At 44.6% G+C, this 18160-nt stretch overlaps 1 protein-coding gene across 1 annotated transcript in view; it reads left to right on the top strand.

Moving 5' to 3' along the window:
- The first annotated feature begins 1482 nt into the window (after positions 1–1482).
- The window catches only part of PRKAR2B (protein kinase cAMP-dependent type II regulatory subunit beta), a 55715-nt gene continuing 39037 nt past the window's right edge, over positions 1483–18160 (top strand). Inside the window, exon 1 of the mRNA XM_033162111.1 lies at positions 1483–1881. Within this exon, the coding sequence (XP_033018002.1) occupies positions 1521–1881 (361 nt within the window). The 5' untranslated portion in view covers positions 1483–1520. The remainder of the gene's footprint in view (positions 1882–18160) is intronic.

Genomic DNA, 18160 nt, shown 5'->3' with positions numbered 1-18160 from the left:
TGAAGTAAAACCAGACCACAGACCAAAAATATTCTTTGGAAGGATTTAAAATGAGACATACTGCAAAGCTGAGGCCAGTTTAGCAACTTCGCTGCAAGAACACTGCATAGGGACAAAGTAGTTTTCAGTAAAAAAAAAAAAAATCTGTTGTGAAGCACCTTGGGATCTTTGGGTGAAAGGTTGTATACTACTAATACCAATACTAACAGTATTAGTGTGAGCTCACTAAAATCTTTAGGCATGCCACTTTTTCTCAGCCTTGAGCTCCACATCTGAACAATGGGGGTAATATTGCTACCTGACCTTACAGGGTACTTTAAAGGATTACAAAATATTTGAAGCACTTTGCACACTCAAGCGGTATATAAATGCTTAATGCCGCTGTTACTAAGTTCCATCTGTGCTTGTTGTATATCGGTTAAGGCAGCAAATAATACAGGATAAGGACAAGTATTTAATAATAATAATAATATTTAATAATTAACAGTTCATGCCTTTTTAAATGTGCTTGTGGGAGGGGGGGCTATTGGTTATATTATATGTGGTTTTATTCTGTATTTTAAAGTATGTTTATGCTGTGAACCGCCCTGAGATCTTCAGGTGAAGAGCAGTATACAAAATTAATTAATTGATTGATTGATTAATTAAGCAGCAGGGAGACTAGACACCCCCTGGCCACGCTCCAAGCTTTATGAACCTCCTGTACGGAGCAGCAGCAACAGCAGCATCTTCTGCCACAAAAGACAAGCAGAGCTGCCAACTGACCAGAAAGAAAAGGCGAAGGGAGGGGAAACAGGCCTGGCATGTTCCTGTGCCTTTATAACAGCAGCCTGATTTGTGGGAGGCAGCTTTTCAGGGAAATGGAAGCTCAGCCGATTTCTAGAAATCATGCTGCTGTTTCATAGAAAGAGGAGCTGGGGGGGGGGGGAATGGTAAAAAAATAAAAATAAAAATATGGCCAGCAAGCCCAAAGCAGTCTCCGGGCAACACTTCCATTGCACTATATTGACTTATCATGTAAGGCTTTTCCCAATGCCGATGCAGCCCCACAACTCGAACCGGGCCTTGCTTGCTTGCTCGCGTGCCTCTTCCTACGGTTGCATTTGCAACGCTGCAGCAGCAGCAGCAGCAGCAGCCGCGCGCGCGGCGGAAGGTTGTCATGGTTTCGCGGGTCACATGCGCGCGAGGTTTCCCCCAGCGCTGGGGGGCGGGAGATGCGGTTGCAGCAGTCACCGTCGGGACTGGCTCGTTCCCGGCTGCTGCTGCTGCTGCTGCACGGAGCAGGGCGGGGGTGCAAAGATCCAAGGCAAGCAAGCAAGCAAGCAAGCAAGCAAGCGAGCGAGCCAGCTAAGCGGCAGCAGCAGCAAGTGCAGCCTGCAAGTGCCCCGTTGCAAGCTCGCCGGTGGGGGGGAGCGGGTGGCTCGGGGACCCCCGCTGGGCTTCCCCCTCCTCCCTCTCCACCCGCCCACCTTCCTTCCTTCCTGCCCCCCACCCCACCCCACCCCGCGCGCTCCCCCGGGATGAGCATCTCCGTCCCGGAGGGGCTGACGGAGCTGCTGCAAGGCTTCACGGTGGAGGTGCTGCGGAGCCAGCCGGGGGACCTGCTGGAATTCGCCCTCCAGTACTTCGGGCGCCTCAAGGCGGAGGCGGGTCCGGGGGCGGCAGCAGCAGGGGGGCGGCAGCAGGAGCAGGAGCCAGAGGACGGAGGCGAGCAGCGGAGCCACTTCAATGCGGGCCCCCCCGAGACGGGCGGCCGCCTGGCGCTGCGCAGGGCCCCCTCCGAGGGCGGCCGAGGGGTCAACTTCGCCGAGGAGCCCATGCACACCGACTCCGAAGCGGACGACGACGACGACGACGACGACGAGGCGGAAGGATTCGCCGGTAAGCCCAGCCTCCGTCGGAAAACGCCTCCCGCCAAGGGAGGGCGAAGGGGGGGGGCAGCGGAGGCCACTCCAGGCAGGCAACATATTGGGGGTTGGGGGGGAGTCTGCTTCCAGCACCATTTTCCCGAGAAAAGGGGGACAAGGCTGACCCCCGAGGCCCACGCGCCCTTCCCCTCGGCGCTGAGGTGAAGGGGGACGGACGGACGGACGGACAGGGGTGCCGCCCCCTCGGGTCGCCTTGACATGGCTTCGCGTGAAGGAACAAAGGCAGCGGGGTCGTTTCCCGCAAGGGAGTCTCTGCCTGCCCCCCCAGCTGCATTTCTGCCAGTAAACTGCTTTGAAGTCTATTTTTTTTTTGTATTAAGTAGTATATAAATAAAATAATAATAATAATACAGGATATTTGCCCCTGCAATCTTAGTCATTTCTTAAGCTACATGAACCAACCTTTCCCCCCCCCCAATCACCCCACAAGCTGTCAGATCCCCTCATATTTGGCACCATCCAAGCAGTAAAAGGTTCCCAGGGGCTGGGTTGCCAGCTTTTGGGCTGGCCCCTGCTCCTGTGCCCTTATAAGAATCGCTTGCTCTGCAGATCAGCAGTTGGAGTAAGTTGGGGAAGTTTTCTGGCCGGGCGCTTACATCTGTTGTGGTGTAGGAAACCCGGAGAGGAAGGTGTGGGGGTATCTTTCATTCACAAATTTGGGGAGGAAAAACAAACTGTTTTCTTATGAATGAAACCGTTCAGCAAATGCCTGGGTAAACACTTGGTAGAGCTGCCAAGAGCCAGATGACAACGGCTTCTGGGGCGGGATTCTCTCCCCCACCCCTGTGTGAGCTGTCACTTGGCAGATCTCGCCATAGGGCAAGTAGCCATATCCTCAGTGATAGTCGGAGACATCTTTGGGAAGTGGAGGACCAGGCCTTGGTATTACCTGAGCAGGAAGCTCAGGATTTTGGGTACAAAGAGCAGCATCTCCTTACCAATCTCCTTTCCAGGGATGAGCTGCATGAGAAGCTGCTCATGTGATGTGCAGCTCAGTTATGCTTCTTTGGATTTTGAACCCCCCCCTCCAAAGCTGTCCTAGAGGCAGAGAAAGAAGGAGAGGCGTGATGAGCTTGCTTGCTTGTCACCATCCCTGCCCACTCAGTAATGAGGGGCTGTTAGCAGACTTATCCTTCGCAAACCAGCATTTCTAGAGGAAATGCGTTGTTGGATGCCCGAGCTTTCTGTTTTTCCCTTTGCTTCCTTGTGGATAATCTTCCCTACTTCTCTCAAATAATGGAAGGACTAAGCTGAACCAACCAAGCTGGCCTTGGTGTGTTGGATGAGAAGGCGCTAACTTTCTGTTTTTCTCATGTGTCAGATGGGGGCAACACCTTGAAGCAATGACTTCCTCTGAACACATTCAAATTCCCTTCCCTTGACTATTAGGTTAAACCACAGAGCCTAGTCCCAGCTCCTGCCCACCTAGCAGTTCGAAAGCACGTCAAAAGTGCAAGTAGATAAATAGGTACCGCTCCGGCGGGAAGGTAAACTGCGTTTCTGAGCACTGCTCTGGTTTGCCAGAAGCGGCTTTGTCATGCTGGCCACATGACCTGGAAGCTGTACGCCGGCTCCCTTGGCCAGTAACGCGAGATGAGCGCCACAACCCCAGAGTCAGACACGACTGGACCCAATGGTCAGGGGTCCCTTTACCTTTTAACCTCCACAAATTTTGGATTTGGGGAAGATTTAGAAGTAACAGTGATAACCCATATTTGTGGGTTTGTGCTCCAGCGTACAGTATGTATATTTATCCCTGTCTCTCTCTCTCTCTCTCATGGGTTTCTCAGTTTCGGGGTAGCAAAACTATATCAAAATTAAGAAAAGTCTAGGAAAGTACTGCTTCTTTGTGCTTTGAATAAGCATAGCTAGGAACAAGCTGGAAGTTGTCGTTTCAGGAGATAATGTTACTTGCAAAAGGGCTCTCTGAGTGATGGTGGCTAATTTTTCCTTTGTTTTTTTCTCTTCCTTGGAAACACACAAAGGGCTTTGCAACTGCTAGCAAACCTATAATGATCAGCAGTTCCCTTAATGTGAAAGTTGACACTTCCTAAAAGGAGGCTGAGGCTTTAAAAGGAAAGAAAACAAGTAGAGTGTTGGCGCAAAAAGCTGAGAAATGCATTGGTTGTGCAATGGGGGATATCCATTCAAGAGCTGCTGTAGGGATGTTAGTTGACTGTAGGGGAATATGGCAATATTTGGCCTATGTCTTTAGTTTGTTGTTTTTCCCCAGAAATGGTTAGTTTTGTGATATTTATCTGTAACTGAGATCCTCTATCCTTCATGGTTACAGGAACCACAGTTGTTCATATGGTTCCCATATGGAATGGATATAGTGGATAAACTGCAGTTTATTGTGGGAACCAACACACATAGATGTTTTTGCATGCCTTGGTTTGCTCCTGGGCATCTGTTCAACAGGCTCTGGGACTTGTGTATCTGTATAATGTTCGGGTTTATTGCATTCACATGCTATGTTTTAAGTCAGGCATAGGCAAACTTTGCCCCCTAGATGTTTTGGGAATACAACTCCCATCATCCCTAGCTAACAGGACCAGTGGTCAAGGATGATGGGAGTTGTAGTCCCAAAACATCTGGAGGGCCAGGTTTGCCTGTGCCTGTTTTAAATAGACATATAAAACACCTTCCACTAGACACCTCAGTGGTGCAGCACCGTGATCCTGAGGTTAAGAAAGCCACGATTCTCAGGACTTTGGTGCAAAATGGGAGAGTGGGTTTGTTGGATTTTGTACAGACTTGCTGTGTAATATGGGATCCTCGAAACAAAGCCTTGCTTACCCCTGCAGCTTGGAAGATAGTGGTAGAGAGGACTGTAGGTGGCGAATCAACATTTTTGGAGGCTCCCGTGCATTAGAACCAACAACCCTGTGCTTCCTGAAATCTAGCCTAGCGGGCTGTGGGTTCGAACCTCTTTCCCTGATTACCATCGTTTATTTATGAGTGCCGTCTATGTGCAGTGTGCACGAAGCTTACCACGAACAGGTATGACAGGTCCCTGCCCCAGGGCCCTTCCATAGAAACTGAGGAATAACAGAAGAAGGGGGAAATGGAAGCACACATGGGTAGGCACGGGAAGAATGTGCGATCATTTCAATGGCTCATACTTTGGTTTAGTCAGAGCAGCAGATGGGAGGGCAATGGAGGAAGACAAGGAATAGGGATGAGATAGGAAGAAGTGGCAAGGTGGTGCCAAAATCTGCTTCCTTGTTTTAGTTTTGTTGCATATGCAGGCAGTCTTTTTCTTTTTTTAATGTGGGGAATCATTCAGAAAACACATTCCCTGCTTGCCACCAGAAGGGGCACAGCTTTTTCTATCAACTCAGGATTGCTACCTCCTTCTACTGAGTCCATGGATTTAAGACCCATTCTGCACATTCCATAGGTAAAATGGTTGGGAAAATGGACCGAACCTTTTCACTTTGTAGGCATGGAAACTGATGCTCCTCTTTCCACAAAAAAGTTTCCTGAATGTAGTAAAACAACAAAGCTATTCAGAGTTTTCCTCCCTAGTTTACTTAAAAGGAAGATTATTCAAAAGTATAACACTTCCTCTCCCCCACCCCTCCCTGGTCTGAAGTGGCACAGTCCAGAATTCTACCACATTCTGTGGAAATGTATAGAACTCTAAATGATGCAGGTACCAGAGCCAATGATATGGAAATTGTTCTTCTTTTAGAAGCGCATTTGTTTTGTGCAATTAATTAGCAGTAATGAATATTATACAAGTCAACTGGAATGAGTACAAATTGAAAATCATATTGTCAAAACAGAAAGCAAAGTTGTAATTATTATTCTTTCAGGTAACTAAATCAAGGAAGTGCACATATTTTATGTGTTCAGCTCTGCAAGCGTGCCCAAATTTGTATGTTAAGAGTTTTTTGTGCTTTCATCCCCCCTCTTTACAATTGAACGTGCATGAGTGAGTTGTTATTTCTTAAAATATTTACAAGTATTATTGTAAAACAATTTTCAGGCAAAGGTATGTATGTTTAAAACATACTGACAATGCAATCCTATACTTGGAGATGAAAGTCCCAAGTGGGGGCCTTATACTCAGGTTGGTGTGTAGGATTGTTGCATTTTTTGAAATGTTTTTTCCCCATATGAAATATTTCCTATAGCCAGTTATGTCTCTTTACTGGAGAAAAAGTTTTTTTGAGAAAAAAACAACCCAACTTTTATTTTTCAGGTTTTTTAATATACTTATAACAATCACCATATACCGTATTTTTCCATGTATAGGACTAGTTATTGTTTTGTTTTTTTACCAAAAAAAATATGTTTAAAATTGGGGCTCGTCTTATACACAGGTACTGCAGAGGGGTGTTTTCTTAATTTGGAGTCTCCAAAAATAGTCATATACATGGGGGCATCTTATACACGGAAAAATACGGTACCTCAACCTCTCAAGAAACATTCCATGCTTATGCACTGTAAACAATATAGTCAAACATTAAGCAAGTGTTTGGTGTTTGTGTTCCTTGGTGTTGTGTTAGCCTCCCTGTAAGAGCTGTGCCTCTAGTGCAGGGGTCAGCAACCTTTTTCAGCCGTGGGCCGGTCACCGTCCCTCAGACCATGTGGTGGGCCGGACTATATTTTTTTTTGGGGGGGGGGATGAACGAATTCCTATGCCCTACAAATAATCCAGAGATGCATTTTAAATAAAAGCACACATTCTGCTCATGTAAAAACACGCTGATTCCCTGACCATCCATGGGCCGGATTGAGAAGGCGATTGGGCCGCATCTGGCCCATGGGCCTTAGGTTGCCTACCCCTGCTCTAGCACTTCCAGTATTGCGTTAATATATTTCTAGCTGCAGAAATGAAAAAAGAAGAAGTAGGTCCTTAAACAGTAAATTCTTAGGATCATCTATAAACAAGATTTAATCAAGCTGGCCTTGGATCAGACTGCATCACCAGTCCCATAAGAGAAGGGAAACCACTTCAGCATGTGAAATTAACATTACATACTTCCTTAGGTTTTGTTTTGTTTTTAATTAAAAAATGTAAATCAAATGACCATGCTGAATTGGATCTTTCTCAATTTAGGGCAGTGACTGAGTTCCAGAAAGGATGTGTTATCACCATTGATGGCATGAGGGGATTGCATGGTCACAATTCTGCTCAGAACGTTTTAGGTGCTGACAAGCTGAAATACTTTGGGTGCTGAAATATAGTACCCAAAGTGATAGTAAAACACAGGAACGCATTATGGTGGCTGTGTGACCATATAGAGCTAATGGGTCCCTAAGGGTCAAAAGGAGAATCGGGACTTGCCTTAGGGGAAATTGATGTTTGCCAACCAACCAAACTATCAATGGCTTCTAGGCACGTTCTCTGCCTTCACGGTTAGAGACAGTCGTGCTTCTGAATGCTTCTGAATACCCGCTGTGGGGAATCACAAGAGGGAAAGTGCTCTTGTGCTCAGTCCTGCTTGTGGGTTCCCTGCCGGCATCTCTGGTTGGCCACTGTGAGAATGGGATGCTGAAATGGATGGACCATTGGCCTGATCCAACAGGGTCCTCTTATGGCTTATCACAAGCCTGGAGCAAGCTGTACCTTTAAAACACTTGTAACGAAATAAGTGTAAATCTAACATTCCCACAGCTATGCTCTCCAGGAAGGCAAATCCTCAGCTTATCATTATTATTTCAGTTGTTATGCTACAGCCAACAGTTACATGTGCAGTTGGTGAAACTGTGTACCGGGTAGGTCTTGATTGGATAGTGCAGATGTGCACAGCAGCTCTGAACACTCCTGAAGCCAATTATATCATCTGTGAACTCCGGGGGGGGGGGGGGAGAGAAAACCACCATATAACCTGAAAGTGGAGATGCAAGCTTGAGAGAGAGAGAGAGAGAGAGAGAGAGATAATATGGATTAAAATATCTACATTATGGCTGTCAAATTTGGGACTTACAGTAATGTTAAGAACTCGGTTGATTTAACTGTTGGTGAGTGAAGCCTTGTCACATTGTATTTGTAATGGTGGATTTTTTTTGTATTTATATGTTAATTTCTTATTGTAGGTGGTTATGCTCAAGTTGTATAAGAATTCCAAGTGGACAGCAGTAAATTAATACTTTCAGTGACCTGATTTTTGGAGCACAGTTATTGTAAACAATGTATTCGTGCTTCAAAACTATCTTTACAATGACAGAAAACCATTATTTTAAATTATTTGGTTTTCTGTAGATGTGCATATGTTACCAGCATTTATAACTTCCAAGAAATGATTTGGTAAGCACCACAAGCATAGGAATGAAACTGCCTTAAAATCCTCAATTTCCTTAAAGAGATTTATTATACAAACAGAAACTGACCTGGTTTTGAGCCTCAGTGGGACTTAACCTCTGAGCAGAAAAGTATAGGATTTTGCAGTTCAGCTTTCAAGTTCATGGACAGTGAATATTAAAATAATGCGCTACTGTTTGTGCGCAGAAAATGATTTATTTTACAAGGTTGTAATAAAGGTGTACAAATAGCCCCTGATAACAGATATAGTTATCGTTAATTGATATATATTTAGCTTCAGTGGTGTTTAAGGTGCTATGCAGAAACTTTGGCCACTGATGCCTTTAAAAGATGGGCCTAATTTAAAAATAATTTACAATGTGTGTTTATACATACTAAAATGTCTCAAATCTGGATCCTACTCATTTTCAGTTTGTTTTATGTCCCCTGCTAGTTTATTGTTTCTTTATTCTATGCTTTATTCTGTAAAGACTGTGTAATAAATGAATTCATTTTTCTTTTGTCCTGTATTTCATAAATCCCATAACTGTACTTTCTCCATAGATCAATTAAATAGCAGGATATGGATGAGATTGTTAGTTTCAGTTTCATGTATATTCGTCCCAAGATAAGAAAAACAAAACAAAATGATTTGATCAACAACTGCTGCCTTCCCACTGCACTCAGATTGTATAACTAAGAGATGATGAAATTAATGCTAGGATTTATAGAATTCTGTGTGCATTTTTAAAAGCCAAAGTTTCAAAAACAGCACAAAAATGTAAGTGTTCATGAATATGAATTTCATTGTGTATTTCTTTACTTTTAAATGGGCTTCTGTACTCCAAAGTAATAAGAGAAACACTTATGCATAAACATCATTCTATGCTCATCATAGCAGGGACACAACTGGCTGTACATTCCCATCTTCATTACATTACTCTTCCAGGCCTCATTTAAAAATCTGGATACATCATTTAATTGAGATGGAGATCCACATGATCCACATGACTTGTTGCCTGCGACTAAAGTTGGATTGGGGCCAAAGTCTTTTGCATTTCGGGGCTTTCAAAAGTAACTATTGGATGTTGATTGACTGGAAAGAATCCCAGAGCCTGGTAAACAAAATGGTGGAAATGAATGTATTTCTTTAAAAAGTGGTTTAGCCAAATCATGGTTTGACTCAGGCTCACATGTTCATGCCCTGGTTTCCAGTACAGCCTTGCAAGGCAACACAAACCAGTATTTGTCTGAATGAAGTGGCAGACTGGTGTGTCTCAAACCAGGAAAGGTGGGAGGACACATGAGGGGAATAGCAAGGAGAAGAGGAATTTGAATGTCCAGTCAAGGTCTGTGGTTTGGTGTTATTGAGCTACCCATGTGACTGGAATCCTCAGACTAGAGTTGCAGATCCCCTTGTCTTCTGACTGTGCTCCTGTGCATGCTAAGAGCTGTGTGACAAGGAGAAATTCAACAGTGGGCCTGCTGGAGATGAGCTGCCGTGCTCATTTGGCCTGACACTCCTGTTCAGATCCTGGCCTTGATAATAAAGAGTTAACTCCAACTCGCTCAGTGTGAATTACTGCTGGCTTGCTCCTGACAGAAGCAGACTTTTCCCATCACAGTACTGAGCGGTACAGGTGGGAGCATTGCAGGGAAAGGGAGAAGCATCTGACGGACTTTCCCATTCTGTGCAACTGTTAAAAGCCTAGGTGTCCTCTGAGGCCTAAAGCAAGTTACTCGTTCTAGTCATTCCACATAGATGCGTGCATAAGCCAGTATTTATCCATTAGTGAGCCAGGATCCACCAGTGGGTCTTGGACCGCGTTCAGGTGGTCCCCAGTGCCACTGTCTGCACAGTACCTCTTTGTTTGCCTGCTCTGCCTAGTAGCCTTTCAGCTGGACCAATGCCAGGAACAGCAGTTCCCTGCATCCCGAGTAAAGGTAGTTTCGGAGATGGAGAAGTTTGCAGGCAGGGAGGAGGGAAGGAAGGTAGCTCTCCGAGAGGAAAGGGACAGAGGAGTTGTTGAAGGAAAGTGGAAAAACGAGAAACAAGGTTAATATTTAATAACAGAAAGGGGGATAAGAGGAAGTTTGCTATAGGAGAAGGAAGTTCATGCAAAAGGACCAGGGAGAAGCAAAGAGAGAAACTGGCAGGGTGGGGTGTTTGTACAGAGGGTACAAGTTAAGTGTGAAAGGAACATTGGAGAAGAAATTCATGGAGATGGGTAAAAATACTTTGAGAAGCATGTAGGGATGTGCAGAGAAGATATAAAAGGAAGAAGCCTTCTACACTTAGGCCTCTGGATCAAACATTTTGTGACTGGCGAACCTCAGTAATTTTTAGCCATCTCAAGTGGAACCTGGAGGTAGAAAGTGTGAGAACCCCTGTACTTCTGTTGTATTTTTATGCTGCGAATGACTTTGAGATCTAAGGACGAATGGCGGTATACTGTATAAATTTTAAGAGAAAATAATGATAATATAAGCTGAATATAGATGGAACAAAAATATAAGACAAATGTAACAGAAAGAACACGTGCATTTCAACCTGAATACATTTAAAGCACTGAGTTTTGCATCAGGGAACAACAAGAAGTTTGCTTTTCTGATTCCCCTCCCACCCATTGTTGAATTAGTTCTAGGTGGGGTTTTTTTTGTTTTGTTTTTTGGTGCTGCCTGTTTGGTATAATCTATGTGAAACAGCATTTTTCTCTTCTAAAGAAGAAGTGCGTTGTACAACATGATTGTAACTTTACATTTTAATAGACCAGGATTTAACATGCTTGTAGGCATAATTTCAAGTAGGGCTTGCTTGCTTTTTAATCGTTGCACAGAAGAGCCCATTTCAGCAGGTGCTTCTCTTCCATCAGGAAAATGTACAGATAGGCTCACACTTTACCTCCATCCCATTTCCCAGGAGGCCCACTTGAGTGGGAAAGAAAGAAAGAAAGAAAGGAGGCTCTCTGTTCTAGTACATTTACGAGACAGTTCCCAGATAAAAAAATAAAATATTTCAGGTTTTGGGTTGTAGTCAGCATTAGACACTCTTAGGATAGACCCATTGAAGTCAATGGACATGGCTAAATTAAGCCAGTTTTGGTGGGTCAACTCTGTGTTAAATCTAGCTGGGTAGGATATTTTCCTTTTAGAAGAGAAGAACTGAAGGGAGGAGAAAAAGCTTAGAAGTAGATTTCCCCCTCTAGGACAGGTGGAGAAAATTGGTTGTCCTCAGTTCTCATCAGCCCCAGCCAGCATTGCCAGTATTTAGGGATGATGGGAACTGGAGTCTAGCAACATTTATAGAGGTCTGCAGGTTCCCTTTCCCTGCTCCAGGATTAAAAAAGAGAGAGCTAGGAACAGAATACTTTGGGGAGAAGAGACCACACATTCACATGTCTTAAACGGCACAGTAAATGGATGGTTAAGAGGGAACCATTATGTTCCTATGAACTAATTCTGCCATAGTGAGCATCTTTTAGGGAGTGCCACCTCTGTTCTTCCATTCGAAAAGCTGTTGGAGGATAAAATGTGGTTGATCTTTGAAAGTGCTTTTTGTGGATTGCTGCGTTTTAATTGCCTCAAGTGTTTACAGTAAGTGATAAGGAGTGGAGAGAGTAGGAGACAGCGATGTCACCCAAGTTCTGTGTTAGAGATGGAGGTAGCTGATCTCTTGCTGTTCGTCTGCATTTTGCTGTGTGTCTAGGGAGGTTTCTGTAAATCTCAGCCAAAGGGGAGCCGTTACTGTTTCTTGCCTTATGGAAATGGAGGAGAATTGTTGCAAGATTCGTATGTTTTGTTTTTCCGCTTCATCTTAATGTGGTTGGTTTGCCACTTGTAATTGTCTAAGTATCATTAGTAATTATGCATCTCTTCGTATTGTGTATGCTGTGCTCTCTCTTGCTACATTGCTCAGTTTTGAAGCAATTTTTTTTTGAAATGGCCCCAGTGCAGCCAATAAATAAAACATGTTAAGAATGTCCTTGGTTGGGAGAAACCCAATTCTTATTAGATTGTTGTGCATGCCATAGAAGCGTTCGTCTGTTTCTCATTTTGAATTGGATTTTTTGTGTGTCTTTATTTAATGGCTGAATCTTTTTGATTTTTTTCTAAGCAATAAATTTTAACCTAAACTACACTGTTGTAGTGCAGATGTAAAGCTCTGAACATCTTCAAGAATATCCATGTGTATTTATACCCCAAATGGGTGGGGTATAAATAATAAAATTGTGATTGTATGTTCTTATTTTATTCAAAACAAGAAAAATAATTTTATATATAAAGAGGTTTCTAGGTCGTTTTTATCCACGTAGCAGAGTTTTGGTTGTGATCCAACCACACTTAAGCACTTCTAAGTTCCAGACAGTAGAACCCTCTTAATCTCAGGGGTTGAGCCCCACGTTGGGCAAAAGATGCCTGCATTGCAGGGGGTTGGACTAGATGACCCTAACTCTACAATTCTGTGGTTCTATGATGGACATGAGTAGGAGAGTTAGCAACTCTCAATAGGATCAGTGGGATGTAAGTTGTTTGTGGACAGGGTGAGCCATTTTGCTTCTCACCCCACTCCAAATACTGGGAGAAGGGGTCCCTTTGTACTCTGAAGAGAGTATAAGGCTCATTCTTTCAATGTGGCTGTGTAATGTCAGTAGATTTTCAGTAACTTGGAGGAGGTATTGTAGAGCATGGGTAGGCAACCTAAGACCCGGGGGGGGGGGGGGGGGCCCCGGCCCAATCGCCTTCTAAATCTGGCCTACCGACGGTCTGGGAATCAGCGTGTTTTAACATCAGTAGAATGTGTGCTTTTATTTAAAATGCATCTCTGGGTTATTTGTGGGGCATAGGAATTTGTTCATTCCCCCCCCCCCCAAAAAAATATAGTCCCCCCCCACACACACAAGGTCTGAGGGACAGTGGACCGGCCTCCTGCTGAAAAAGTTTGCTGACCCGTGTTGTAGAGCTTTTGTTACCTGTAACGAACTTCATTATTTGTTTGTTTTGGGGGTCATGGTCTCCATGCAAACGAGTTTTGTGGGTGTTCATCGCATTTCAAGCCAAAGCATGGCAAGTTCGAAACAAGCTTTCAGAGGCACAGCCATGCTGCAACAGAACGGTGTATATTTTGATGTGCACATGTTGGATGCTCTGGGGCAGTGGTGGCGAACCTTTTGGAGGTCGAGTGCCCAAACTGCAACCCAAAATCTACTAATTTATCGCAAAGTGCCAACACGGCAATTTAATATGGGATAATAATATACTGTAATAAAATGGGGGGGGGCTGCCCTGAGTTGTTATGGGGGGGATTGGAACACAGTTGTTTTTTTGGGGGGGGAAACACTCACACGCCTTATAAACGATTCCTATGGCACGCGGAGCAGAAACAACACATAGAGCTTGGGGGGGTATTGCCCAGAGTTTTTTTGGGGAGGGGGTTGCCAAGACTAGCAGAGCTTTTGGGGGGGGCTTGGATCACAGTTGTTTTTTGGGGGGGAGAAGAACACTCACAAATTATAAACGCTTCCTATGGCACAAGGAGCAGAAACAACACATAGTCTCAAGGATCGCAGGCAGCAACCAATCAACGAAAACCCTTGACAAAGCCACCAATCACATGAACTACAGCCTGCTGGCTGTAAAAAAATCCCACCAATGGCCAGGGGCGGGGGCGGGGAGGCAGGAATATAGCTGCTTTGGGGAGATAAACTGCCTCTAAGCTGCTGCCGGCAGGGTGGGAGCAGTTTACTCATAAGGAGGCGTGAGGGGAAGCTGCTGGCCAATTTGAAAACCCCAAATAACGGCACTGCTGGCGTGATGGCGCGTGCCAACAGAGAGGGCTCTGCGTGCCCACTCTGGCACCCGTGCCATAGGTTCGCCACCACTGCTCTGGGGCATGAACTGGGTGCACATCAGGAATTGGTTCCTGGCTTCTTGTACCACTAGGGCTGCTGGTGATAGGATCTTCACACAGTTCAACCATAACACTGGTCCTGGGAGTCAGGTGACCCCAGAGAGCCTATCTTGTGCCACTGCCGGCTAGAAAACTTCCAGAGCTGAGGCTATCCTTCAGTGAAGACCAGGGGTCGGCAGTGAAGACCAGGGGTCGGCAAGGTTTACCTCACCTGGGCCAGTTCACTCCAGCGGAGATCCCTCCGTCAGCTGGATTGCACGCACACGATTTTCTGCAGACGTGATTTCCGGCGCCACGGAAGCGAGTCCCTGCGCCGCACTACATTGGTTTAGCGCAGTGTGCAGGGACTCGCCGAGCCGGCGGTTCGGTTTGGGGGCAGCTCTTGGGCTGGTTAAACGACCCCCGTGGGCCGCTTGTGGCCCATGGGCCTTAGGTTGCTGACCGCTGGTCAAGACAGTTAATAGGTGATGAGACCTTCCGGTTTTACTTCTCTGCACCATCAGGTCAGTTGAGCACATGCCTTTCTGCCTGAGAGCATTAGAAATATGCACCTTTGTAACCTGTCTCCTGTGAAACTCATGGATCTTTTTCAATAAATCTTTTGCTGTCTCTCTCACACACACCTCATGACTCAATCACTAGAGTGAGCATCTCTTTATTTTTGTGTGTCTGTTTGTAAAGCATGCACAGGACTTATACCCCGAAGCAGTACCTTCCTTCCTTCCTTTCCTTCCTTCCTTATTTTGTGTTTATAGAGTTATCGCTGTACTGAATCAGGGTTGGAGTTTGTGCTCATGTAGCATATTCACCACCTGGCCTCGGGCAGGGCCTGGCAGGCTCCATAAAGGACTGCTGCCACCGCTGCTGCTGGGCAGAGAGGGCTCCGTTGTTGTTGTTGTTGTTGTTAAATTGCTGTTATTTTTTACCTATGTCATTTTAAACTGTCATTCTAAGGCTGTATTCTTAGTTTTAGATTTTGATTTATGTGGAAATTGTTTTCCATTTCGTTGTGTATTTTTAAAAAATGTGGTTTATTTATTGTTTATGAATTTTGTAATTATGTAAATCTTGTCATGTTGTAAGCCGCCTTGAGCATTTTGTTTTTAACTGTGGAAAGGCGCCATACAAATAAAATGATGGTGATGATGATTGTATGTACATAGCCTGCCTAGAGCAGTATGGGGGGGCTGGTTTCCCAGCACAAGGTACGGTTTTCACATAGAAAATCTTGGATTTCATCCCTGGAATCAGCTGTTAAAAATATTTTAAGAAACATGGCTGGGTACCTGGCACCTTAGACAGCAGTAGACAGTACTGGGATTAGGTAGACCAATGATAGGACCAGGTATATAGGACCAGGTACCTTCATATAGTTTGGAAAACCCGTAATACTTCTGCCAGTCATGTTTAGGGAAAATACTGCATCTGCATCTTGTGACCTACATTTGTATGATATTACTCTGCCATACATTGAAAATGCAGAGGCTACTTATGAATTTTTGTAGATCCCAGCTGTTTGCTGTGTGATTAATAAGCTTCCCTTCCCATAGTTTTCAGGAATGAGGCCCAATTTTTTAATACTTGGCAGATTTTATTTTACTGGAATTGCTTTCTTTTTACTGGAATAAATATTTAACACTAATCACCAAACTTATACATAACAAAGCTATCTTTAGCCATCTCACCACTTGCCTTTCCCTGCAAGACTAATTACAGCCGTTAAGAGTCCTCAACAGGTTTTCCACACCTATCAGCTGATCACCCATTTTCCACACCTATCAGCTGATCACCCATTCCCACCACCCTTCTGAGCAATACCCCTCCCCACTCCCTCACTATATTTAAGGATCTGGTGACTTCTGTTTCAGTGTATCTGAAGAAGTGTGCATGCACACGAAAGCTCATACCAGGAACAAACTCAGTTGGTCTCTAAGGTGCTACTAGAAAGAATTTTCGATTTTGTTTTGACTATTTAACACTCTTGTCAGAGATCAAAGGGGTTGCCTAGTAATATTTGTATCTGATCACTAGGGAGAAAGTTTCCAAGCTTTCAATCTAATTTGTCCGCTTTACATGCCTGGAGGAACTTATTCCTAGTCTTCCCTACCAGTCCCCCTCCTTCCTAAGCAAATGCAAAAGGGGATGAGAGCCAACAGCAGGACAGGCAGGAGAGGCTTCGTTAATTTATCCTGAAAGTCTGGACCCTTTGTAACTGGATTTTTAATTTCCTTTGCCTCCCAGCTCAATTCATTGAGTTAAGAGGCAGTGGAAACGACAACTCCCTTGCTTCTGAGATAAAATCCCCCCCCGACTTGTTTGGGAGGATTGGACCTTAAGGATGAGGCCTTCAAGGCCTGACTTGGCACCATTGAGTCCTCCTGATATCAGTTTCTCCACTTGGTTTGGGAAGTGAGAATAACTGGTAGGGGACACTGGCATATGAAGTTGGTGTCAGCTTGTAATGAGGATGGGATGTGATGAATTCTGAATTTACTAGATCCCAACTGTTTGCTGACACCACTAACAGGAAACAAAAAGGTTTTTTGTTTTTGTTTTGTTTTTTGAAGAGTGTGTGTGGCATATACATGTCTGAAAAAGCAAGCTATAGGAATATCAATATTATTTACAGAACACCTGATTTTTATTGTTGGCTTTGAAAGTCAACTAATTTTGTTTGTTTGTTTAGCAGGTCCACTGCTGTTGGATGCAAAATCATTTCTGTTCAGTGCCAGTAGTTGTATCATTGATTTAAAAATGGCATCTATCTGAGTTTAAAACCAGTCTGTGGCCCAAAAGCAAATTATAGGAATCAATATGAATTCATGTTCATTTCAATATATGAAAAGGCTGCACTATTACCAAGAGTAGTTTTATTTCTTAAAAAAAAAACACAAATATATTCATACTAGCTTATGCCCCATCAACTATGTGAAGTCTCCAGCCTTTACTACTTCCATAGAAGATGCTTTTAAGATGTCACCGGGTACCTGATGTGTCTGGCTTGGTTTTCATTTTTATGGTGGTGCCATTGTATTTAAGATGGTGCTACTCTAGAGAAACCTAAGGGGCTGCTTTAGGCACCTACCACTGTCTTGAAGTATTATTAGTAGTAATAGTATTACCTGTCCTTCCCTAGGGCTGGGTGATAACAGCTTTTCAACACCGCAATGTATCACCAGCCGAACATCACAATATAGGAATACATCACAGTGTTGAAAAGTGGAGGAAGAAAGAAGCTGCATTGGCCCCCCAGCCTCACGAGGCACCTGGCCCAATGCAGCTCTTCCCCCCCCCCCGGTGCGCTGGGCGCTGGTGGTAGAGGGGCTCAGGAATGGCAGTGGTTTCACCCGTGACCTACTGCTAGGTGAAGGTGCCATTGTGCTTTGACCCTGGCCTACCCTTCACCAGCAAGTCCCAGGGCAGTTTACAACAATTTTAAAATTCAGTGTTAAAAACATGTGAGACAGTCACAGGAATTCTGAAAGCACACACCTCGGGTCTCAAAAGTCCAGGGTGAAGAGGTGTGTGCTGGGCATTCACTGAAAGCTGTGTCGCTCCTCTGTCGGGAGGGAATTCCACAACTTAGGGACAGTAGAGTTACTAAGATGGCCCCCTCTGCTGATCTGAACACCTGAGAGAGGGTTTGCAGGGAAGGAGGCAGTCTCTCGGATCATTGTGTTTCAGCAGTGGAACAGAGAGGTGGCTTGGAAAGCATTGGGGTAGAATGCTAGAAGGGCAGTCCCTGTGGGTGGTTATTTGGTCTGGCACAAAACGGCCCCTCTCCTTTCCTTAACTTCATGCTGTTTGGGGGCAAATTGGCACAAACATCTCTGCATAGGCCTGCCCACCCCAATCTATTGTATGTGTACAATCTACACTGTATGTACAAAGACACACCATGTGATACGGGTGCCATTTTGTTCCTAGAGCAGTGTGAGAGTACGGCAGCTTTCCTATTCTAGATTACATCTAATAGTGAAGAACCTGGAGCATTTTTGGCCCATTTTGTGTAGTTGGAATCAAACTCTCTAGTTTTGCAGATTTTAATTAATAAGTCACCGTTGTGAC

This window comes from Lacerta agilis, chromosome 10, assembly GCF_009819535.1.
Source record: "Lacerta agilis isolate rLacAgi1 chromosome 10, rLacAgi1.pri, whole genome shotgun sequence".
Lineage (NCBI taxonomy): Eukaryota > Metazoa > Chordata > Lepidosauria > Squamata > Lacertidae > Lacerta > Lacerta agilis.
Note: the sequence above shows the minus strand (reverse complement) of the source record. Positions and strands in the feature narration are given on the sequence as shown.